General features: G+C 36.3%; 1 protein-coding gene across 5 annotated transcripts in view; it reads right to left on the bottom strand.

Moving 5' to 3' along the window:
* Window positions 1-17,925: 17,925 nt before the first annotated feature.
* The window catches only part of LOC149823128 (pre-mRNA-processing protein 40A-like), a 42,891-nt gene continuing 35,377 nt past the window's right edge, over window positions 17,926-25,439 (bottom strand). For 4 of the 5 annotated variants that reach the window (XM_090018654.1, XM_090018655.1, XM_090018657.1 and 1 more), the window contains 5 exons: window positions 19,459-19,566; window positions 19,240-19,304; window positions 19,054-19,156; window positions 18,274-18,582; window positions 17,926-18,200 (listed from right to left, as the gene is read on the bottom strand). In XM_090018654.1, the coding sequence (XP_089874780.1) occupies window positions 18,063-18,200; window positions 18,274-18,582; window positions 19,054-19,156; window positions 19,240-19,304; window positions 19,459-19,566 (723 nt within the window). In that variant the 3' untranslated portion in view covers window positions 17,926-18,062. The remainder of the gene's footprint in view (window positions 18,201-18,273; window positions 18,583-19,053; window positions 19,157-19,239; window positions 19,305-19,458; window positions 19,567-25,439) is intronic. The other variant, XM_090018656.1, reaches the window with a different exon arrangement.

Raw genomic sequence — 25,439 nt, 5'->3', positions numbered from 1 at the left:
GGGGGTCGCCCACTTCTTTTCCGGCAGGGGGTCGCCCCCCTGCCTCGTTTGTTTTTTTTGGCAGAGGGGGTGACCCCCTGCCGCGTTTTGTTTTTTCCGGCAAGGGGGCGACCCCCTGCCTCGTTGTTTTATTCGGGCAGGGGGTCGCCCCCCTGCTTTTTCTGCAGAGGGTTGCCCCCCTGCTTTTTCTGCAGAGGGTTGCCTTCCTGCCTTGTTTGTTTTTTCCGGCAGGTGGGGCGACCCCCTGCCGTATTTTATTTTTTCAGGCAGCGGGGCGACCCCCCTGCCTCGTTTTTTTGGCAGGGGGTCACCCCCTACTTCGTTTGTTTTTTTCGGCAGAGGGTCGCCCCCCTGCCTCATTTTTTTATTCGAACAGGTGGGAGGGGGGCGACTCTGCCTCATTTTTTTTTTCGACAGGGGGGCAACAGGCTGGGTGGTGCCCGATGATCGTCGGGTTAATTAACCATGGCATCACCCCGTGTCTGCCGCTCCGGAGGACGATCACTGCCTCCGGAGACCTCGTGTTGTTGTCGTACATCGCTGGCCTACTGACTGACCGACCAAACTCGAGGGCGGTCAGGCCAAACGAAGAGGTGGTCGACGTCCGGGAGGCAAAATCCCGTCCGACTTCGATATTTATTCTGAATTTTTTTCTTTCGGTAGAGGGTGACTTCATTTTAACATAGTGTCTCTTGCAGATTTTTCAACGGATCCCGCTTGTGCCCCGCCACCCATGGTAAGTAAGTGACAAAAACAATACAAATTGGGTAAATACCCGTGGTGAGTAAGTGATGCAAGCGCATCACATGTTATTTAATTTATTGGATTCAACATTTTACTATTCACACACTCAAATGAATGTATTATGTTATGAATAGTTTGCACATGAAAATATTAAGTTATCAATGCATGCATCATAATTCTTGTGATTGTGTGACATCATATATTGCATGATAAATTTGATATTTTCTTCATCATAGCATTCCGATAATTCTCTTTTAACTGGTTAGGATACTATGCGTAACATCATATGACAAAATGATTGCAAACTGTGAATAGATGTACCGTAGGATACTTGACAATGAGTTATCGCATGAATATATGGATGATGCTGAAAGTTTTATTGAATTTGCAACGGCAAGTGTCAGTACAGTGGATCCTACAAGTCGGATTAGGTGTCCCTGCACGATTTGTAAGAACATTCGATTTGTAGAACCTCATGCCGTTAGACATCACCTATACAGGAAGAGTTTTGTGAGCGATTATCAGAATTGAACGTTTCATGGTGAAGAATTTAGAAACAATTTTGATGCACGGGTGAATGTGGTGCACAATAATCCATATATGGATTTGATATTTGATGCCGTAGAAACAGAATTGGGTTCTGCTATGGGTCCTAGTGATGTAACAACTGCAGTAGATGAAGAATCACCAAACGATGAAGCTAGTAAATTTTATGATTTACTTAGAGATGTTGATGAGCCACTTTGAAACGGTTGCGAGAGTCACACTATCTTGTCTGCAGTTCTTCAACTAATGAATTTGAAGTCCGAGTATAATTTGAGTCAATCATGTTTTGACCGTTTGTGCATGATTATGAAGAGTATGTTGCCTAAAGATGATAAATTACCATAAAATTTCTATCATGCGAAGGTTATGGTCAATGCTCTAGGTATGGGGTATAAAAAGATAGATGCTTGTCCAAATCATTGCATGTTATATTTCAAGGACCAGGAAAACAATATATCATGCCCGTCATGTAGACATCCTCGGTTTAAGCCAAAGACTAGAGACAATGGTAGCACGAGATCAAAACAAGTTTCATACAAGTCGCTTCGCTACTTTCCTATCACTTCTAGATTGCAACGATTGTATATGTCTTCAAGGGCAGCTAAACACATGAGATGGCATGCAAATAAAGTTTGACATGATGAAGACAAGACCACGCATCCTGTTGATGTGGAAGCTTGGAAGCACTTTGATTGTACTCATCAGAACTTCACAATGAAAGTGAGAAATGTTAGAATCGGTCTATATACAGATAGATTTAATCCATTTGGGGGTAGATCAACTCCATACTCATGCTGGCCAGTATTTGTAACTCCATACAACCTTCCACCAAGCTTGTGTATGAAGCATCCAAATCTTTTCTTGTCTCTATTGATCCCTGGTCCGACCTCACCTGGCCAAAATCTTGATGTATATTTAAGGTCATTGATTAATGAACTAAAAGTATTATGGGATGACGGTGTTACCACGTATGATGCCTAAAAAAAACAAAATTTTAATATGAAGGCCGATGTTCTATGGACAATCAGTGACTTCCCTCGATATGGTATGTTATCTGATTAGAGCACACATGGGAGGTTGGCATGTCCGTACTCCATGAAGGATACAAAAAATTTTAGATTGACGTATGAAAGGAAGCCTTGCTGACTTGAGTGTCATCGTCAATTTCTACCGAGTGACCATCCGTTCCAACGACAAAAGAATGTGTTTCGAGCAGGCACAACTGAAATGGAAGGTCCACCCACAAGATTATCTGGCATAAAGATTTTAAGAAGATTGCGATACTTTCCAGATGTATTAACAGATGCCCGTAGTCCGACGCCCTTCCTTGGATTTGGGAAAGATCACACTTGGAGAAAGAAATCTATTTTTGGGGAACTACCATATTGGCCGACCCTATTAATACAACATAATTTGGATGTGATGCATGTGTAGAAAAATGTGTTTGATAATGTGTTCAATACAGTAATGAATGTTAAAGGGAAAACAAAGGATAATCCGAAGACCCGTATGGATTTAAAAGTAATATGTAAAAGACCAGAATTGAAACTCAAAGAGTATAATGACAAAGTACTGAAACCAAAGGCAAAGTATGTGCTTGGACCTAATCAAATAAAGCAGGTATGTCAATGGTTGAGACAATTGAGATTTCTAGATGGATATGTCTCTAATATTGCTCGGGCTGTGAAGATTGATGATGAACAGTTATATGGGTTGAAGAGTCATGATTGTCATATCTTTATGCAACGATTGATACCCCTAACATTCCATGATATGCTAGACAAACCTATATGGGGGGTATAGTTTGAGTCAAGTGGATTTTTTCGAACATTGTGCGCACCAGAAGTCGTAGTATCTGATGTAAAGAATCTTGAGGACTCTGTCATCACTATTGTTTGTCTGCTAGAAAAGATTTTTCTGCCAACAATTTTCGATGTTATGGAATATTTGATCATACATTTGCTATATGAACTAAGGGTTGCTGGTTCTGTGCAATATCGGTGGATGTACCCATTTGAAAGGTATATGTTTACTTATATTTATCTCTTCAATGATAGATATTTCAAATTTGAAATATATATTTTTGACAGATGCATGTTTGACCTCAAAAAGAAGGTTTGTAATAAAGCAAAAATAGAAGGCTCAATTTGTGAGGCGTACACTTTAGAAGAGATTTCAAATTTCTCATCTATGTACTTTGAACCTCACATTTCAATACGTTACACATGTCCGCCTCGTAACGATGATGGAGAACAAGTAACTCTCAATATTTCAACCACTTGGGCATGCATTTGGTAGTTGCCGATCAAGACTCTTGGCAGATCGAGAGCAAGACGCAACATACATCTATATTCTTTTTAATTTCTCAGCGATCGACCTATACATCGAGTAAGTATATGTAGATGCAACATAATTTTAAATCCTTTTATGTTCTATATTTGCATATATGGTTCGGTAATATAAGTATTTGTGGTTTGCAAACGATTTGATCTGGAGTTGCGAAGAGAAATTTCACAACCCACTGATGCAGAAGTACAAAAAAAACGTGAAACTAAGTTTGTGGAGTGGTTGAAAGAGTTGGTAAAGATGCTCATATAAATTATGTACTTGTACACAACACTAAGTTACTTAATTGGTCGTGATCACAATTATTGTTTACGTTTGTGTGTAGGTCCGCCATGGTGATGTTAAAGATAAAGAAATATGTGATTTACAAAATGGTCTGACCAAAGTTATGCAATGTTACAACGAGTATATCGTAAATGGTTATCAATTCCATACAAAAGATTACAGTATAAACAAATCAATGATGAATAGTGGCGTGTGTGTCAAGGGTAGCAGTTACGGTGAAAATGAACATGATTACTATGGTGTTATAGATGAAATAATAAAGTTGACTTACTTAGGCATAAATAATAGGGTAACTTTATTCAAGTGTCATTGGTTTGATCCAACTACAACAAGAGTCGACAAAGCCTCAGGATTGTGAAGGTGAATCATAAATCATGGTTTGGAACATATGAACCATTCATATTAGCCTCGCAAGCTCAACAAGTTTATTATACTTCATATCCGAGTAAAAAAAAGTCAGATAGAAATGAATGGTGGGCAGTTTGCAAGGTGAAGTCCAAACTATACCCTGAGTATGATCAGTTACAGGAAGACAAGTTAACTGAAGAGAGTGATTACTATCAATCAGATGATATCTATGACTTCTTTTATGGTTACGATGTTGCGGATGATATGCATGCCATATCTTCATTGGTCGATGAAACATTCATAGAAGAATGTGATCCAAATGATATACCAAGTGGATGGGCAAACAATGAAGAAGAAGATGAAGAAGAAGAATATGAAAGTCAAACAAGTGATGAAAAAGAATTCTCAAGCTAGTAAGCAAAATCTTGTAATACAAACCTCTATTTGAATATATTGCAATAATTGATGTGATTGATTTGAATTATTTGAATGTATTGCAATACTTGATGTGAATGATTTGAATGTATTGCAATGATGTGAATGATTTGAATGATTTGAATGTATTGCAATACTTGATTTGAATTATTTGAATATATTAAAATGTATTGAATTGATGTGAGTGATTTGAAACAATTTGAATGTTTTGCATGACATTTTTTATTTGTTAGAATATGGTTCATGGAGCTTACAGTGGTCGTTCATTCAGTAGTAGCCAGACTCAGCCTTCGTCTTCACGGGCTCCTTTGATAGGTATATCATTTAACTAATTAGAAGCTTGATTAGTTGAAATGCGTATTCTGAGAAATTTTAACATATTTTTTTATAGATGATGTTTCGCCTGTACATGAACCACTTACACCAGTTGATCATATAAGTCAGAAGCCAACACAGAATGCAAAGTCTTCTCAGTCTGGCACAAGAAGACTCATTCGAATAGTGTATATCGATAATCGATCGTAAGTATTTCATTTTTACTTATTCTATATCTTATAAATATTGTATATTGATATTTACTGTGTACCAATTTATATGCAGCATGAGGTTTGAGCCACAAGAAGTAGTACGCAATATTAAGAATTCACTACTTCAACATCTACCAGGATCGTTCGCTTAATGAAAAGAGTATCCAAAAGAGGTGATAGAGAGATTGTGTTCCTCATTCACGGTATATAGTTGTTCATCATAGTTAATGTGTTTCATATTTATTTTTTTGTTATAGTCATGTCTACTAACTTTCTGAAAATATATATAGGCTTCAAATTGCTTTGCGACTACGACAGAGGAACATGATGCAAGGAATGTGTGGCAGAAGGTGGCTACCAATCGATTTGCAGACAAGCTGCACAATATGAAGACTGTAACAAAAAAAGCATCTGGCAGAATAGATGATCCACTACAGTGGAAGGTCATGGCCTTATTACTATCAGGAGAGATTATTGGCAGAGAATGTGCAACAAGTGGGCGGGGGATGCATTTTGAAACCGCTCAGCAAAAGCTGCACAAAATCGAGCGAAAATACCCAAAGCTCATCTACACACAGGTGGATTTAGGACTTTTGGGAGCCACCTGAAGAAAATGGTAACTCATCAATATATATAATGTCAATTTTATAAGTATTGTTACAAACTTGTTAACTAAATCTTTTATCATTTTACTTCACAGGAAGCAGAAAAAGGAGGCATTGTGCCATACAAGGATGTATTTGTTGAAACACATAAACGTAAGACCACGAGAGAGTTCGTATTAGAGAAGGCGAGAACAACAATGGTATGCATTTATTGTATTAATAATATTGTAATATAAAAGTTATCATAAACATTATAATTCTTAATTATTAATGCATACTGTAAACATTATTTTGTAGGAGGCATATGAGCAACAGATGGTAGAGCGATATGGCGATGACTCTACTCAGCATCCATCTTTGATTATGTAGCATGGGTGACTGCAACAAGTGAATCAAAAAAGGGTCGTGTGTTCGGGTTTGGGAGTAATATGAACACCTCACCAGTCGTTACTTCCTCCAGTCACGGCTCACAGACTTCTCCCATCAACATCAGCTCCAAGCATCTTATTTTTTCCGGTGATGATGTACGCCAGATCGTTAAGGACACAATGCGTGACTACTTCCATGAAACAATTGCCGACATTCTCTGGGACGAGTTCAACAGTTTTTTGCAGAATAGGGGAGCTTCAATTGCAGGTGCCTCTCAGGTATGAAAGTTTTATGTGATATATTGTATGTCGTTAGATTTCATATAACTTTGATTGCCTTAACTTAGGTGCATTGAATATAATTTATTTCAGTATATTTTGTTTATCAATACTGACCTTTTACATAATATTTCAGTATAATATTTATACTGCCTTAGAACACATATGAGCATGATATAATCACATGTACAGTTTTTTGCCTGCCTTAGAACACATATGAGCATGATAGAATCACATATAAAGTTTTTTGACTGCCTTAGAGCACATCTGAGCATGATATAATCACATTTACAGTTTTTTGCCGGCCTTAGAACACATATGAGCATGATAGAATCACATATACAGTTTTTTGACTGCCTTAGAGCACCTATGAGCATGGTCGAATCACATATAAAGTTTTTCTGATTGCCTTAAAACACGTATGAGCATGATATAATCACATGTATAGTTTTTTGTCTGCCTTAGAACACATATGAGCATGATAGAATCACATATAAAGTTTCTTGACTGCCTTACAACACATATGAGCATGATATAATCACATATACAGTTTTTTGTCTGCCTTAGAACACATATGAGCATGATAGAATCACATATAAAGTTTTTTTACTGCCTTAGAACACATATATAAGCATGACAAAATCACATATACAAATTTTTTACTGCCTTAGAGCACATATGAGCATGGTAGAATCACATATAAAGTTTTTTTACTGCCTTTAGAACACATATGAGCATGATTAAATCACATATAAAGTTTTTTTACTGCCTTAGAACATATATGAGCATGATAGAATCACATATACATTTTTTTGACTGCCTTAGAGTACATATGAGCATGATTAAGTCACATATAAGTTTTTTTTATTGCCTTAAGAACATATATGAGCATGATAGAATCACATATACAATTTTTTTACTGTCTTAGAACACATATGAGCATGATAAAATCACATATACATTTTTTTTACTGCCTTAGAATACATATAAGCATAATAGAATCACATATAGAGTGTAATTTATTTCAGTATATTTTGTTTATCAATACTGACCTTTCTTTTCTTGTGTAGGTTGTTGGTGATAATCAGCGTAGTGGAGCTGAAGGGACAGATCAAGACAATGAACAAGAGGACACACAAAATCTTGGCGATGATTAGATTCATGTGCTGAATTTGTTCTACCTTCTTTTTGTTTCAAAAATGTAAATGTTGAATTGTAAATAATTAGAACTTTCGAATTTTACAGTGGATTGATTAATTGTTTTAATTTTCTTTTATATGTATTTTGATGTGTATTTTGTTTTTTATTCATAGGAAATATAAATTGTACAGGAAATATAAATTATATCACGAGAATATTTTTCTCGATATTTAATTTTCAAATATTTTTTTTAAATTTTTTCCTTTTTAGCGACGGATATATCTGTCGCTAATTACTATTAGCGCTGAATGTAGCGACAAATTAGCGACGACTATACATCCGTCGAAAAACCAAAGTCGTCGTTTTGTAACGACGGCCTAGCGACAGATGTTGACATTCATTATTCTGTCGCAACTTAGCGATGAAACTAGCGACAAATACAGTCTGTCGCTACTTAGCGATGGAATGGGTGACAGATATATTTCGTCGCTAATTAGCGTCAAAAAATTCGCGATGAAAGTTATCCATCTCTAATCCGACACTAATTCATCGCTAAGCTATTTAGCGATAGATTAGCGACGGATTTAGTTCATCGCTAATCCATAGGTTTCTTGTGGTGATTCTGTACCATATAGTAAAACGGGCCTAATAGTCATCCTATAAAACTTTTCTTTCAACCGCAATGACATTCTACGATCGCACAACACTCCAGTTGCACTTTTTCATTTCATCCACCCAACCTTTATCCTATGATTTACATCTCCATCAATTTCTCCATACTTTTGAATGATAGATCCTAAATATTTGAAACAATCACCCACCGATATTTCTTGCTCACCAAGCTTCACTACACTCCCATCACTACTTCGTTGCTTACTAAACCGACATTCCATATATTCTGTCTTACTCTTACTCAACTTAAAACCTCTTGCTTCTAATGTTTGTCTTCATAATTCTAATTTAGCATTAACCCCAGCTCTAGACTCATCAATCAAAACAATATCATCAGCAAACAACATACACCACGACACATTTTCTTGAATTGATCTCGTAAGCTCATCCATCACTATAGCAAATAGGAAAGAGCTTAAAGTAGATCCTTGATGTAACCCAATCGTTATAGAAAAATTGGTTGTCACCCCTCCACAAGTGCGAACATTGGTTACTACTCCTCCATACATATCCTTAATTATACTAATGTACTTGAGAGAAACACCTTTCTTCATCATTGTCCACCAGAGAACGTCCCTCGGTACTCTATCGTATGCCTTCTCCAAATCAATAAAATTCATATGCAAAACTTTGTTCCTCTCTATATTTTTCTCTCAATAAGTTGTCTAAGAAGATGTATAACTTCTATAGTTTATCTTCCAGGCATAAAACCAAATTGATTCTCCGATATCATGACAACCTTCCTCAACCTAGACTCAATCACCCTCTCCCAAAGTTTCATAGTATGACTCATGAGTTTTATACCACGATAGTTTGCGCAATCTTGTATATCACCCTTATTCTTATATAGAGGCACCAAAGTACTCTTCCTCTACTCATTAGGCATCTTATTTGTCCACCAAATCTTGTTAAAAATTTTTGTCAACCATTCTAAACCTTTCTCTTCCAAGCATTTCCAAGCCTCGTTAGGTATACCATCTGGGCCAACTGTCCTTCTTGATTTCATTTTCTTCAAAGCCTCTACAGTTTCTTTCTTTTGAATCCTGCGCATGAAGTCATGATTCATCTCATGAAAAGGAATAGACAAGTCTCCAAGATCCTAAGCATGACTTTCATTAAATAGCTTATCAAAATAATCTTTCTATCTCTCCTTAATCTCCCCATCTTTGATTAAAACCCTTTGTGTTTCATCTTTGATACATCTAACCATACTCAGATCCCTCGATTTCCTATCTCTCATCTTTGCAAGCTTATAAATATCCTTCTTGCCCTCTTTGGTATTCAACTTGTCATAAACCTCCTTATATACCTTATTTCTCGCGTTTCGAAATACTTTTTTAGCTTCCTTCTTTGCTATCATATACTTCTCCAAATTCTTATTATCACGACTCTTACTTAAATTTCTATAACACTCTCTTTTAACCTTAATAGTTAATTGGACATCCTCGTTCTACCATGATGGGGATATCAAATTAGGTATTAAGGTTCAACTCACCCTGTGAGTAAATATATAATAACTTATGGATCTTTTTTTATCTAAGTTTTATGTTAAGAAAACAAACCTGTGTTCAGCTGACCCAAAAGTCTCCAACCTAAATCCAAGATCCAATGCCGCTACAAAGTCTCATATGATGAATCCTAATGAGACAGATTCTCATGGTAGGAGGTCTCCTCGTATGGAGACTCTTGACTAGAAGACGTTACCCTCAAGTGGGATGCTCAGTCATACTCCTCTCAATCAAGGAAATCAATTTTGTATGGACTCCTATGAGCTTATGAATTGTAGAGGTTGGAAGAGACCTAATCAAATAAGCAAACTCTCTCCTGTATGTGGTTATCCACCTCCCTCTTTGCGTAAAGTAGATGGAGTGAGAGTTTTCTGATGAACGTAGCTCACGATTGACCAAACCAGGTAAAACGTGTTCTTCTGTGTATGTGCTTTTTCAAAATCATGTGGTTTGAATCTTTAGCAAAGTCAAGCTCCTGCGAAGTTGTGATTGTGGTGTGATCTACCAATCAGTTGATATGGCATCAAATTCAGTAAGCTCGTTTTCCCTGAGTCCCAACCTTGTAATTCAATAAAACACGTTTTCCTCTCCAGTGACCTTCGGAAAGCAAATCTGCCGGCAACCAAAAGAACCAATGGGTAACGTATGTCCAGAAATCAAAAGAGAACGCACAGGAGAGACGTGTCGCTTGGCTGGAAATGAAGAACGAAGCTCAACGCAGCTGTTACAGGCGCTACAGTGCAGCTGTAACAGTTAGAACACTGTGATCAAATGGGCCACTTGGCATAGGGCTGACGGAGAAACTGAAAGATGTCCCATGGAGAGCCTGGGTGTTCTGGAATGTCGGAATGGCAAGGATTCTGCTGCTGAGACTTCGTCGGAGGTCTCCGGAAGACAACGGAAAATGTCTCAAAACAGTCCTGAAAATCAGAATTCTACAACTATACCTGAGGCTTGAGTTCGATTGACACGTGAAGTATCCCAATCGACGATCAGAGACCACAGATGGAAAGGTCTCATCGTCTAGATCGCCAAAAGGTACTTAGATCGACTGGACTCTGCCGGAGATGGCCGGAATCCTATCCGAAACAGTAAAACGCTACTTATGGCTGGAAATACAGATTTGCTAACTAAAGCTTGGCACAATGAATTGTTGGAGCACCGAAAGTGTTAGCGCAAATACTTGACAAGATAGAATTTGAGAAGGAAATATAATAAAACAAATGAGGACTTATTTTGCAAAATAATTAACTTAACGGGTTTTTTGAGGAGAGGAAGGAGGCTACCCTGAAGGAAACTTTACTTCAATTTTAATTTCATTTTCATACATCAAACATTAGCATCTTCTCTAGATGGGGTGGAGTTCAAAAGACCAAATGCTTAGAAATTTAGAATTTCTACTTACAAAGCATTTTTACAATCTTCAAGATTTTGGAGAAGCTCAAAGGACGTCCTTATCACTTTTGGGTTGGATTTATATCTTAAATTTTGTGATCAAACCCGAATTACAATTTACTATTTTAACATTCCTTTTAATTTGAAATTCTCAATGAAGTCATGAACTTTTCAAATTTGTCTAATGATAGTGACTTGGTAAATATATCCGCTACTTGATCTTTGTTGGGGATGAACTCTTGCAAGATCTCTCCATTTTCAACCAATTCTCTATTGTAGTGATGACGAATTTCAATATGTTGTGATCGTTCATGAAATACCGGATTTTTGGTCATGACAATGATACATTTGTTATCACAGTAGATAATAGTTGAGCCTTTTTGCTTTTGTTGAGGATATGAAAGAATTCTTCTTAGCCAAATTGCTTCACATGCTGCAGTAGTAGCTGCAATGTACTCTGCTTCAGTAGATGATAAGTATTTTGCTTTTTGGAAGACCATGAAATCACTTTTATTTTCAAGCAAAACACATAACCTGAAATATTTTTTTCATCATCAATGGAACCTGCCCAATCACTGTCAGTAAAACCAAGTAAATTAAAATTATTTTCTATAATATATTTAATTCACAACTTTTTTGTGCCTCGAAGATACTTCAAAACCCTTTTTGTTGCTGCAAGATGAAGTTTACTTGGCTCATTCATAAATCTGGAGTTGATACTTACTGCATTTACAATATCAGGCTTGGTGTTTATGAGATAAATCAAAGATCCCACTAAGTTGTGATACATTGATGCATCAACCTTTTTTGCCCCATCATTTTTATGGAGATTTTCATTTACTGCCATTTGAGTATTGACTTGCAATTTGACATGTTAAACCTTTTTAATAAGTCTTCAACATAATTTTCTTGAGAAATAAAAATTTCCCCATTTACTCGTTTGACCTGAATTCTCAAAAAATATTTCATAATACTGAGATCAGACATTTCATATTCCTTCATCATAGCTTCTTTGAATTCTTCAACCATCATTGGATTTGTTCCAACATATATCAAGTCATCAACATACAGACAGACAACCAAAAAATTTCTTTCACCTTCTTTCTTTACGTATAAAGATGTCTCGCTTGGACTCTTTTAAAACCCATTTTGTATAAAATAGTTATCAATTTTCATACTTCAAGCTTGGGAAGCTTGCTTTAAACAATACAAAGCCTTCTTTAACTTTACACTTTTCCTTTTTCTAACTTCCTTTTAAAACCAAGAGGATGTTTTATATAAACTTCCTCTTTAAGATCTTTATTTAAAAATGATGATTTGACATCAAGTTGGTAGACAAGAATTTTAAATTTTGCTGACCACAGGAGCAAAGGTTTCATTAAAGTCTACTTCATATTTTTTAGAATAACCTTTTGCAACTAACCGAGCTTTGTGCTTTTGAATTGAGCCATCTTCATTGAATTTTGTTTTGTAAATCCACTTTTGACCAATAGTATCTTTATTTGGTGGTCTTTCTACCAATTTTCATGTATGGTTTTTCTTTATTGCAGAGATTTCTTCATTCATGGCAGTTTTTCAAATCTCATTTTGTAGAGCTTCTTTAAATTTTTGTGGTTCACAAGAAAATAGTGTCAAATTACATTCTTTATAAATTTTAGAGAGCTTTCTCATTTTTTTAATTAGGAGGATCATCTGATTCAGTGTATGAGTTCTCCATGCTTGTCATGACTTCATTTTGCTTTTTACCATCATGATCTTTTGAAGATTGTTCTGCTAATTCTGAGTCTCAACTCCATTCACATGTTTCATAAAAAATTATGTCTCTTGAAACCACAAAGTAATGAGATTTTGAATTGAAAAGACAAAAAGCTTTAGAAGTATTACTATAACCAATAAAAATATATTTTCCCCTTTTTCATCAAACTTTTTCCTGTCTTGACATATAATTTTTGCATATGCAATACAATCAAAGACTTCGAAATAATTTCCTTTGGTTTGTGTCATAAGGGGTCTTGTTAATAAGGGACTTTGTAGGCGACCTGACTAAGATGTGCACTACAGTATTGATAGCTTCAACCCAAAAAGTACTTGGAAGGTTTTTTCTTTTTAACATGCTTCTTGCCATCTCAACAATTGTTCTATTACACCGTTCAACAACTCTATTTTGTTGTGGCATTTTTGCAGTTGTCAACTTCCTTTTAATGGTATGCTCCTTAAAGTAGTCCCAAAATTCATTTGATGTGAAGGCTTTTAATTTGAATCCACTTTTATTTTCTGCTTTTGTCTTCACAACAATGACTCATTTGCCTTCAACTGCTTGAGAATTTTCATCTCCTAGTGTTACTTTTGACCGAAAGCTTTCATACAACTTAGTAAAACAATTCTCATTGTTGGTCATATGATTGTTGCACCCACTGTCTAGATACCAAATATCAGGTGACTCTTGATGAGCATTCAAGCATGAAAAGAATAAATGATTATTTTGTTCATTATTTTTTGAAAATTTTGCTTCATTTTTTTGACCAACAATCTTTTTTAGAATGATTTGAAATTTTGTATTTGGTGTATTTGAATCTGCAATCTTTTGATTTGTGCTCAAAATTTTTGCACACATAGCTATATGACTCAGATTTATCACTTTGTTTGTTATATCTTGAATTGAAATTATTTTTTTCTTGTCATCGACCTCTTGTTGGTCTTTGATTCTTGTCATCTCTTCCATATTGCATTTTTTGAAAGTCTTTTTCTTCTTCAACATTTAGCTCAAATTGGAATGCCTGTTCCAAATTATTTGACTTGAACCTGGATATCTGATTTTCATGTGCTTCTAAAGAACCCATTAATTCATGCAATGAAAATACATATATATCTTTTTATTCTTCAATTGCAGCAACTACATAATCATATTTAGATGGTAAGCTTCGTAAAAGTTTTTCAATAAATTTTTTATCTTCAATCTTGTCTTCATAACTTCTAATTTGATTTATTATTTCAGCAACTCGAGAAAAGAATTTTTGCATGTTTTCACTATCCTTCATCAATAATGTATCAACTCTCTCCAAAGAGTTTGAAGTTTGATTGATATGATTTTCTCATAACCTTGAAATTCTTTTTTTAAGAGGTCTCATGCTTCTTTTGATTTGAAAGCATTCATGATAGGAGGAAAGAATGATTTACTTACTCCTTGTTGGATGAAGAGAAGTGTTTTGGCGTCCTTTTTTTGCATTCTTTGAACTCCTTTTGTTTTGCAGGATTCCATGAAGACAATGTTGCATCATCATCTGGTTCTTCACATCCTTCAACAACGAACTCCCAAAGATCTTGAGATATGAACAAGGTTTTCATTTGAAGACACCAAAATTCATAGCTTTCACCATCAAATATTGGTACTTGCTTTTGCGAAAAGTTGAAGCTGGAGTTGGTGGAGCCTGTTGCCATAGCTCTGACACCACACTTGTTAGAGTAGCGGAAGTGTTGAGGGCAAATACTTGAGAAGATAAAATTTGAGAAGGAAATATGATAAAACAAGTGACGACTTTATTTTGAAAAATAATGAACTTAATAGTTTTTTTGAGGAGAGGAAGAAGGAGGTTACGGTGAAGAAAACTTCACTTCATTTTTAATTTCATTTTCATACATGAGACATTAGCATCTAGCCCTTTATATAGGCTCTACAATGCATTTTTACAATCTTCAAGATTTTGGGGAAGCTCAAAGGATGTTTTATCCATGTTTAAATGGACAACTAAACTTATCACCTTCCTTATCACCTTTGGGTTGGATTTGGATCTTAAATTTTGTGATCCACCCGAATTACAAATTATTATTTTAACATGAATGACATCGCTAATAGGAAGTAGTTTGAAGCTTAAATGGAAGAAAGGGGGAACGACTATGGAAGACCTGAGCTACAGGAGGAAGGAATGATTTAGAAGATCCACTGGTGAAACTAGGTAGAATTGAAGGATATTTTTTTTCTCGTCTTTTTGCTATTAGCTTGATGCCTTTTTGGGGACCATGTTATTATCCGTTTTTGTTAGTTGTTAGGTACTCGACACATTTATATATTTAGGTTTCTCCTAACGTGCACCTACTTGATGCAGCCGGTGTGTGCGAGAGAGAGAGAGAGAGGCGCGCCTCTGCTCACAAGTGCATCTAGCCATCGGTGAGATAGGGCCAGGCAGACGGTAAAAGACGAACCTACCTGGGAGTATGCCACCTATTTTGAACATATCTGATACCATCACCTGGATCAACTATCAAGAATCAACTTCCCAACATCATATGGGCCAAACACCATTACCACATCCCATGCCACCTGAAGAAGCTTTTTCCAATCGATACCATGTAAAGTTTACAACACTTTCACCCAAATTCCACCACAAGCCCACAAGGATGGACGTACTGCCATAAGTCAGCAACACTATACAACAGGTTGCCTTCTTGGAAGTTCCAATAGTTCATTAAGGGCATGACTTGAACTGTACAACAGGTTGCCAGCCTTCTTGGAACTGTACAACAGGTTACCATATAAGACCATGACTTGAACTGTTATTTCTTCTACTCTCCCGCGTTGGTCAATACCGGACTCCTTTCTCCATCACGGATCCTTGCAGCTGAAAAGAGGTTTTCATGAAAATAGGACTACTTTTCCTCTCAAGAAAAGAGACAAAAAAATAAAGACAACAAATTGCTGCAGCTCACGTACACTTACAGAATATCTTAGGGTATGATCGAATCATCATCCCCCGCCGGAAATGGGACGAAATGAATGTGCTGACGGTGATTAACAAACATTGGATGCGGTCGACGCTCCTTAAAAAGGTATTAAACCCTCCCCTTGTTACAAAAAGAACAGGACGCCAAAAACACGTTAAAAAAATGGAGGGTAGGGGTCCTCTCTCTCTCTCTCTCTCTGCAGCCAGGGGGTCACCCAAGCCAAAGTCACCGACATCGGGGATGAGGCCGTCATCAAGGCAATGCAAGGCTGGCAAGGCAATGCGAGGCCGCCATTTAGGCAATGCAAGGCCACCAGGGGTGAGGCCGCTAGCGAGGTTCCTCTTTTCTTTCATCATCTTTTCTTCTTTCTTCTTTTGAATCAAATATATTTTTAAGGCATATTTAGGTATTCATATGTCTAGGTTTTTTTAGATTAGGGTTTTTTGTTTGATTTTATTGATTAGAGTTCTCTTCTAAGTCCATTGAATAGGTTTCTTCTTCTACATTCTTCCCCCATCAAACAATGGACATTTGTTGGACTCGAAACAAAAAGAACGAAAGGAACAAAACCAATGTTGTGTTCCGTTCTGTTTGTTCATTTCATACAATCCTGGACAAGCCATCAAACAACCCTTTAGGTTCCTGTTACAGTTTCATCCAAAGGAAGCATTTTTCCCACTTTGGAGGGAAAGTGCTTCCCATGAGGTTGGTATGAACACATTTTGACAGGAAAGCTGCTCTCCGCATTTATTGTGGTCCCAATACATTTCTCATGGACATGTTTGTTTCTCCTTTCTAAGAAAGATGCTCTATTTGGTATGAAAGATGGCCCGTTTCATAAGAAAGACATGAAACAACTGCCCGCCACAGGATTTCCGAGGACTGCCGGTATATACCATCTAGATGACATAAATACCTTTCCAGAAAAAAAGAGCTCAACTCCGTCCAGTCATCTACTAGGATCGACCACATCACTAGCCTATCAGCCAAGCATAATCACAAATCCTGAGGCTTTCTTAACCAAGGAGAATCCTGTTAGATAAGTTGTAACCAATGAGAAAATGTCCATATTCTCATGGACTTGTTTGTTTCGCCTTTCTAAGAAAGATGCTCTATTTCGTAGGTAAGAGAGCCCCTTTAACAAGAAAGACATGGTACAAACGCCCACAGCAGGATTTCCGAGGACCGACTATATATAGCATCTATATGACATAAATACCTTTCCAGAAAAAAAAGCTCAACTCCATCCAGTTGTCATCTGCAGGAACTGAAACAAGGATCGACCACGTCATTAGCCTATTATCCAAACATAACAGCTAAATGAGGTAAATCCAGAGCAACAAACATAATCACAAATCCTGAGATTTTGTTAGCCAGTGACAAAATCCTGTTTGATAAGTTGTAGCCAATGAGAAACATGTCCACATTTCTCGTGGACATGTTCGTTTCCCTTTCTAAGAAAGATGCGCTATTTCGTATGAAAGAGCTCCTTTCATAAGAAAGACATGGAACAAATGCCCACAGCAGGATTTCTGACTGATTGAGAAAATCCTGTTTGATAAGTTGTAGGCTTTTTTGTTTTTATTGAGAACATGTGGAAAATCTTGACACAAACAATTAAAACAATCAAGTAAATAATAATATATGAAAAATTGTAAAATATTAAACACTGAAAAACCATAAAAGATTAATTCAAAAATCTCACAAAATATTAGGATTTTCAAAATCTCTATAATTTGAGACATTAGAGCTGATCAAAGCAAGACAAACATCAAACAGAGTCGTCCAAATGTAGGTCCGTTTATGAATACAAAGTTATTGTACAGTCTATCAAATTATGAACTCAAGGTTATCCCCAACTAATGTGCTTCTAAAACCTGAGGCTGCGATACACCTATAACGAATTCAACTTTCGTGATTTTATCATAATTACAAAAAACAAATCATACATGACCCAGAACATCTTGTTAGTTCATGGGGCAATCATCAATTGTAACATTATATTAGATGATAACGCTACCAAGTTAACAAAAGATTGCATCAAATGCTTGAAATTTATAACAATTAGCGAAGAAAAGCATCATAGCATGAGTTCTGAACATGAACGTGCATATTAACAAAAGGTAGCACTCTCAAGAATAGGGGTCAATTAATTTCACCATCTTCTCCAAGTTCCCCATCCTCAAGCTCCTCATAGGCACCATTCCTACGTGATCCATCTCGATCTCGCTTATGCCTCTTGTGCCTGCTCTCACTATCCGAGTCTGTTTCATACACATGCTGCTAAAATGCAACAATCAGCATGACAAATGAAGCATACGAGTTCATAATAATAGCAATCAGGAAGTGTATGCACCTTTCTTGATGACTTCTTCCGATCACCAGAATGCCTCCTGGATTTTCTGGATTCCCCATTTTCCTCCTTATCAGAAGTCACATCATCAGTTGCACTTTGGTGTCGCTTTCGGTGTCTTCTGTCCTTCTCCTTCTTCCTATCCTCTTTTTGACTGTAGTTGGTCATATCACCACTTTCACCTTCAATCTCATCTCTTCTAGGTCGTTCTTTTACCTTCTCCTTTTCACGTTCTCTCTCTTTTTCTTTTCTATCCTTCTCCTTCCTCTTCTCTTTCTCCTTCTCTTTCTCTTCCTTCTCTTTCTTCTTTGCCTGCATATACAATTTATAGAAGGCATATAACAAAAAGATGAGATATTCTATGCACATACACGCAAATTCTTTACATGGGAATTCTACAATTAATGGTGCAGCCAGTGTCCACTAGGCAAACGCTTTCTTCATTTGACTTAGGCAAATAACTAACAAAACATCTTAGCATAATATTTCAAAACTAGGCAGCCAACTCAGTCGTAGTGATACGGGGTAATCAATGATACAACTCAAGACCCAATCAACACAGACTTCTAGAATCAGAAAATAATTAACTTTAGGTCATATCAACTAAGAACAAGTCAGTTGCAAGTTTTGATCTAAAATTTTCCCCAAATCATGCTTCATTTTCGGTCAATCAAAAATCCACCAGATCGACACAAGACCATTGGCCTCAGTCACATTAAGCAGTCTTATATTGTGTTTGGTTTCCACCAAGAGGAAGAATAGTTGAACAGTAAAGAATGATACCTTTTCTTCTTCTCGTTTCCGCTCTTTCTCTTTAGCCTTTTCTAACAAATGAGCTACATATTCCTCAAAAATCTCCCTTCTGAAACTATCATCATTAATGGCCCTGCGCATAAGAAAATCCCAAAATTGATACAAAAAAGAGAAACATAACAAGTTCTGAAATTTTTATATTTACAATTATAATACCTGAACTGTTGGCTATCTTCCAAGAGTGACTTACACTCCTCCCATTTAGATGATGCTGTTATTTCCTTTTGAAGAGAAAACAACCAAGCTATGTATTAAACCACAAGCACCAAATATCCAGCGTATTGCCTAAAGATATCCATAGGTTGACCACTACACACCCTATAGGTTAGTTACACATTTGCAGCCACTTTTAAATTCACTTTTTAGTTGTTTTACCTTAACAGAATACAACAGATCAGTGAAGTCATCAGCTAATTTTTGCCGCTTCCGGGCTTCTTTCTCGTCTTTCTCCTTCAGTCTTTCCATCAACTCATCAAATACAATCTGCAAATATTACAGAAAGTATTTTAATCCAAAACCTTGACATGGTTAGGAACAGAAATGGATTCAACAATCATCGCACTAAACAAAAGTACAGAACCTGATTGAACAAATATCAGAAAAATTTAAATTCATGGATCATTTGTCAAAAAATTAGTAGGGTCCTCATCATACTGCACAAATAATGACCTTGTTTACAGACAGGTCTTGTGTCTGTGTTCAGTCAAGCACTTGCCCACACTCTGAATAAGCAAAGCGGGTTGCTCAACTTGCACAGAGGGAGGACTCGTGAAAGTTGAGAGAGCACTGCTGAGCAATCAGAAGAAACCTGTGTCCCAAGACTATACAGGGAAAACAAAAACAAAAAAGAGGACACGTCCATAATCAAAAGGTTTTATTGTGCACACGGGATGCTCAACTTACACAGGGAGGACTCGTGAAAGTTGGGAGAGCACTGACTATACAGGGAAAAGAAAAACAAAAAAGGACAAGTCCATAATCAAAAGGTTTTATTGTGCAGATATAGTGACAAAGAGCTAAAAGCAACGAGTATTTTGATAAAAAAACATCCAGATAATTCTGTGCTCATGTGATTAATGAATTGAAGCACTCCTCTCTCACATAGCTCAACAGATGTGGGAACAATTAAAACGAAAAAGAGGTAAGGCAGGCCAAAGGATGAAGCCCACCTAACTGGTCAATTTCTTGAAGTATCTAAATAGATGAGACAACAGTTAATGGAAATTTTAAAAAAAAATTTGCAAAACAGATGGTATGATGATAATGATGTTTAGAAAAATGTACAAAATGAGGATGACGTACTGCAGTTATATCCAAAAGTGATAAACTGAGACCAACAGGGAACTGTGACTATCAACTTTTTATTTTTATGGTAATTTTCAATCAGCAGCCAAGTCTGTACAATAATTTAAAAATGAACCTATATTTCAGAAAAATTAGAAAATGCACTTAAGTATTTGTAATGGTTAAGAAACAAGGTTAGATCCCATCAAATTTCGCAAATTCTAAATTATGCCCTTCAAAATTCTATCAAAACCATTTTTCTCTCAATCAATATTTGACGCTAAAGAAGAACAGAGAAAAAGGATGAGACACTCAAAGAGAAATCTTCGTTAATTCTAAAATGGGAGGTTACAACACTATATGAGAGACGTGCCCACTAGTACATTAAAAAAGGTTTGACTCAACAACTAACTAAAGTAAGAGCACAAGAATACCCCTATAAATAATGATATATACAAATACAAAGGGGTAGAACAACAAAAAGAGGAAAACACATATTACATCCTATGGTGCCCGGACACTCCATTTTGCCCTCCATACCCATGTCGACATGTGTAGCCCCATGTCGACTCGCATTGACACCTGGACACACCATTGTACCCTATGTACATACAAGTTTGTATTTAATTTAAAATGTATAATTATATTTTCAGTTTATAACTTTATATTTTCAGTATATAATATATATGTTAGACATAGCATATATATTTAGATTATATTCAGTTATCTTGAATTTATTTTGTATTTATGTGATATTTAATATATATATATATATAGCAGTGTCCCCGTACCCACATTTTTTTGAATTTCTGTGTTGTACCCTCTATACCCTCACCCGTACCCAGGTGACATAGACTACATCTCAACACTCCCCCTCCAACTTGAGATGATGACAAGGGAATCATTCCAAGTTTAGAGAGAAATGTTCTAAAGTGTAATGGAGAACGACTTTTTGAGAACACATTGGCAATTTTCTCTTTAGACCCCACATGCAAAAGAGAGATGGTTCCATTTTCATAATTACGCCTTGTAAAGTGACAATCAATCTCTTATAACCTCAAGATTCTTGGCAATGTGAGTTGCACTCATATTATCACAATATAAAGGGGCCTCTCTCATGTTAGAATGCGTTGTATTCTTTATTCACTTTCATGAGATGTGTACAAAGGTAATTTTGCAATTATTTATATTGTAACCCCTTATTATCATGAGGTACAATATTGTAATCTTTCTTTCTTGTGTTTTAATCAAGATTTTGAGTCCAAAAAACGGGAGCGAGAAGCGATACGGGAAGCAGAAGCAAGGCACTCCTAAAAATTTAGGAAGTGAGAAACGTGAAATGAATTTCAATCATACTGGGAATTGTATCAAAAGCAACTGAGAATCCGAAAGCGAAAAAGGAATCGAAGGGAAAATCCCCCTAAAAATAGGCAACAACTGTCTCATCTCTGATTCACCAACCACATCAGGGATTGAAAACCCTCCCCCGCGAGGAGAATCAGAGATGGTGAGGGCCCTCGTACTACGACTAGGTCTAAGCTATAAATGTTGATTGAGTTGTCGTTCCTTAACCTAAAGGTTAATGAGCTACTATTGTTGTTGGTATGGAGAAATAAAAGACCAATCTGATAGAGGTGGAGGTTATAGGGTGTATAGTTCTCTTCGACCTCCTTCTGGGAAAAGTGAGAGATGGCTACGACAATAGCTGCTAGCACACTGACCAAGTGGCATCCGTCCGGTCACCGGTGCTCCTCGAGATTTGGTTCACACTTAAAGAAGGTGGGAGTGCGGACGTTTATCGACTCCGAGCAGTACGGGCCTTCGTCTTACAAAAGATAGCTCCGCGAGACTTCTCTACGGTTGTTCGGTCGGCAGCATCTGCACTGGAACCTCTTCTTCTCGTACCACCCAATCAAGTTTTCTTCCCAAACTACTTCATTAACTGGACTTCGACTAACAATTCTTTTCGGATTTGCATAAGAAAAAATGTAAATATAATTCTATTTTTCCTAATTAACCAAAATATTAAATTTATGTTATCATTGACAAATTAAAGCATGATAAATAACAAACACTATAATCTATCAATCTCAAAACTTAATCATATAAGCAACCATTTAACAACATAAATCCTATTACAAACATTTACTACAACAAAACTCAAAAGGCTCAAAACTCAAAAGTTTATTGTCTCGGCATCGAGGCAGGTCATATCATTAGAATGAGTAATAGGTGGTGAAAATGGCCAGCCAAAACAGGTACGCTTCTTGAATTTATAGTGTGTTGTAATGAACACTTGTCTGAATGGTCTTGAAGCATTGTTCCCTTGTGGCATATAGCAAGTGGTGGCTTTCATGGGCTCATATTGATTTAATTTGACCAATATTACAAAGCTTGTTGTCTGGAAAATCTCAGCAAGGGGAAATCTGGTGATAAATTTAAAATATTTGTTTTCTGAAATTTTTGGCATGTATTATCAATTAAAATATAAATACATAAATATGAATAAAAATAAGAAGATAACATATAAAATTATTTTTGTCACATTGAAATGCAATATTCTAAAATTAGATATTTGAAACTGAAGTATTTTTATGCGGATTATATCTGATTTTGTAAAAATCATGATAAAATCAGGATATTTTCAAAATATCACCAATACCTGTTGCGTAGATTTTTCCCATAAGTGGGTTTCTGCTTCACGTTGGCTTACTCTGTAAACAAATGGTTTTGGTTACCATCCTAATGTTCACATTGATGTTACTTGAATTATTTGTTTGAAGGTGACACAGGATCAGGAGGCAACTGAGACCTAGGAGACTTTGCATTTTATCTATTATCTTTTTTTTCTAACTGCATTATAATTAAACACTATCCTTTTTTTGCCTGTTTTCTTTTCTGTTTACAACAGAAAATGAATCCAAGAGAGAAACAGAGAGCAAAACAAAGCAGGAAAAATGGGCAAAATAATTAAAAACAGACAATTTTTTAAATTAACAATTTGGTTTGCAATTTAAAGTGCCTACAACAAATGCATTGTTTGTATGTTTTATTTCTTTTTGTTTACAAACAATTAAGTAATTAACCCTAAGCACATTTTCCTATTATTTGTTCCTTTCCTGCAGAAAATTAAACCAGCAGAAAACAAAATGCAAAAGCAGTAAAACATAAAAGAAAAGAAAAAAAAGCAAAGCAAGACATCAAGGGAGAAAAAGCAGAACTGAAAAACAAAAAGAAGTGCAGCAGAAGAAGAAGAAAAAGTGCAGGGTAGGGGAGAAAAGAAGAAGTTGTGCAGGGCAGGGAAGAAAAGAAGAATAAGAAGATGTGCAGGGCAGGGAAGAAAATAAGTATTGCGCAAGAGAGAATAAGAGAGATGGAGAAAAAAAACCTTGTGAGAAAATCAATACACAAATGTTGCCAGAATGATGCTGGAAAATGGCAGGAAAGTTGTTGGAGTTTCGCATAAACCCTAGGGTGGCTCTCTAGTCTCTCCCAATTCCTCTCAGATCGAAAGAGCCAGCCCCAAATCCACGCTCCTTGGCTTTTTACAGGATTAAAATTTTATAACAAAAGACCCTTTTGTCCTTTAAAAAGTGTTTTTAACTTTAGCTCTGTTCCTTTGTTTTTGTCAAAGTGAAAATTTAACAAGGACAAAAATAGAAAAACTAAACCCATAGGGAAGCAATCGTGTTTTCCAATATAAGGGAACGTGACTTCCAAAATAGGGAAATTTACGAGGATCCTACCAGATATCGGAGTATAGTAGGCATGCTTCAATATCTCACTTTTACGAGTCCTATTATAGTTTATGTAGTAAATCAGGTCACCAAATGTATGCATGAACCACAGATGTTCAGGTATTTGAAGGGAACGATTGGAGATGGGTTGGTATATATACAAAGGTCTCAAAATGAAGATGTGCATTTTCTTATGGCATTTTTTTAATGCAGATTGGGCAGAGGATCCTAATGAGAAAATCAGATTTAGGTTATTGTGTAAATGTTGGCAGAAGTATAGTATCCTAGAGCAACATAAAACAAAAGGTTGTAGTTAGATCTAGCATAGAAGTTGAATATAGATCTATGCAGCTATATCAGAAGTGACATGAATTTATCATTGGTTGAGTGAAATCAAAGAAAGAATTTTGAGACCAGTTTTATACTGTGATAACCAAAGTGCAATCAAGTTTTCATTGAATCCAATATAGAATGGAAGGGGTGAAGCACATTGAAATAGACAAAAACTAGAGGATCTTGAACCAGAGGCGTGGTTTGTTCATTGTTGGGACCGAAGACCAAGTTGCTGATATTTTAACTAAAGGTCTCGCCAAGCAATGATACTAGTTCTTAAAATCCAAGTTGTCCATGGTCATAAACCATATACAACTTGAGGGAGGTTGTTTGAATAGCTAAATTCTTTATTCACTTTTCTGAGAAGTGAACAGAGGTACTTTTGTAATTATTTATATTGTTTGTAACCCCTTATTATCATGAGGGGTAATATTGTAATCTTTCTTGTGTTTTCATATAAATAGTGAGAATCTGAGGGGACGACTCATAATGGGTATCATCCTATTTTCAGCCCCAAATATTCCCCTTCATCTTTCTTTATCTCGTTCGATTAATCTTTGGGAACAACTACAACGATACCACAAATCTAAGACCATCTAATCCATATAAGTTCTGTTGTGACTTGAGTCATAGCTTTGTATTCTGCCTTGGCTGTCGACAGAGCCACTCCTTGTTGTTTCTAGCTCTTCCATGAAATCAGTAAGCATCCAAGAAACACACAGAACCCAGATGTATATAGCCTATCGTGAGTGAGGTCCTACTTCACATGAGGTGGATGAAGAGAAAAACATCCCATACTGCATAGTATCTCTGATATACCTTATTATTTTGAGCACTGTAGCAGGAGGTATTGATCTTGGTGAGCTAATAAATTGGCTAACTGCATCAACAAGCCTCTATTTTGTCACTAATTCAGATGCATATTTATGTTGGACTAGATAAATTCCTCTTCTTGACTATGCTACCTCAAGACCCAAGAAGTGCATTAGAGTCTCTAAATCC

This window comes from Nuphar pumila, chromosome 10 (genome assembly GCF_984573655.1).
Source record: "Nuphar pumila chromosome 10, dmNupPumi1.hap1.1, whole genome shotgun sequence".
Lineage (NCBI taxonomy): Eukaryota > Viridiplantae > Streptophyta > Magnoliopsida > Nymphaeales > Nymphaeaceae > Nuphar > Nuphar pumila.
This window is presented reverse-complemented; position numbering and strand designations above follow the sequence as displayed.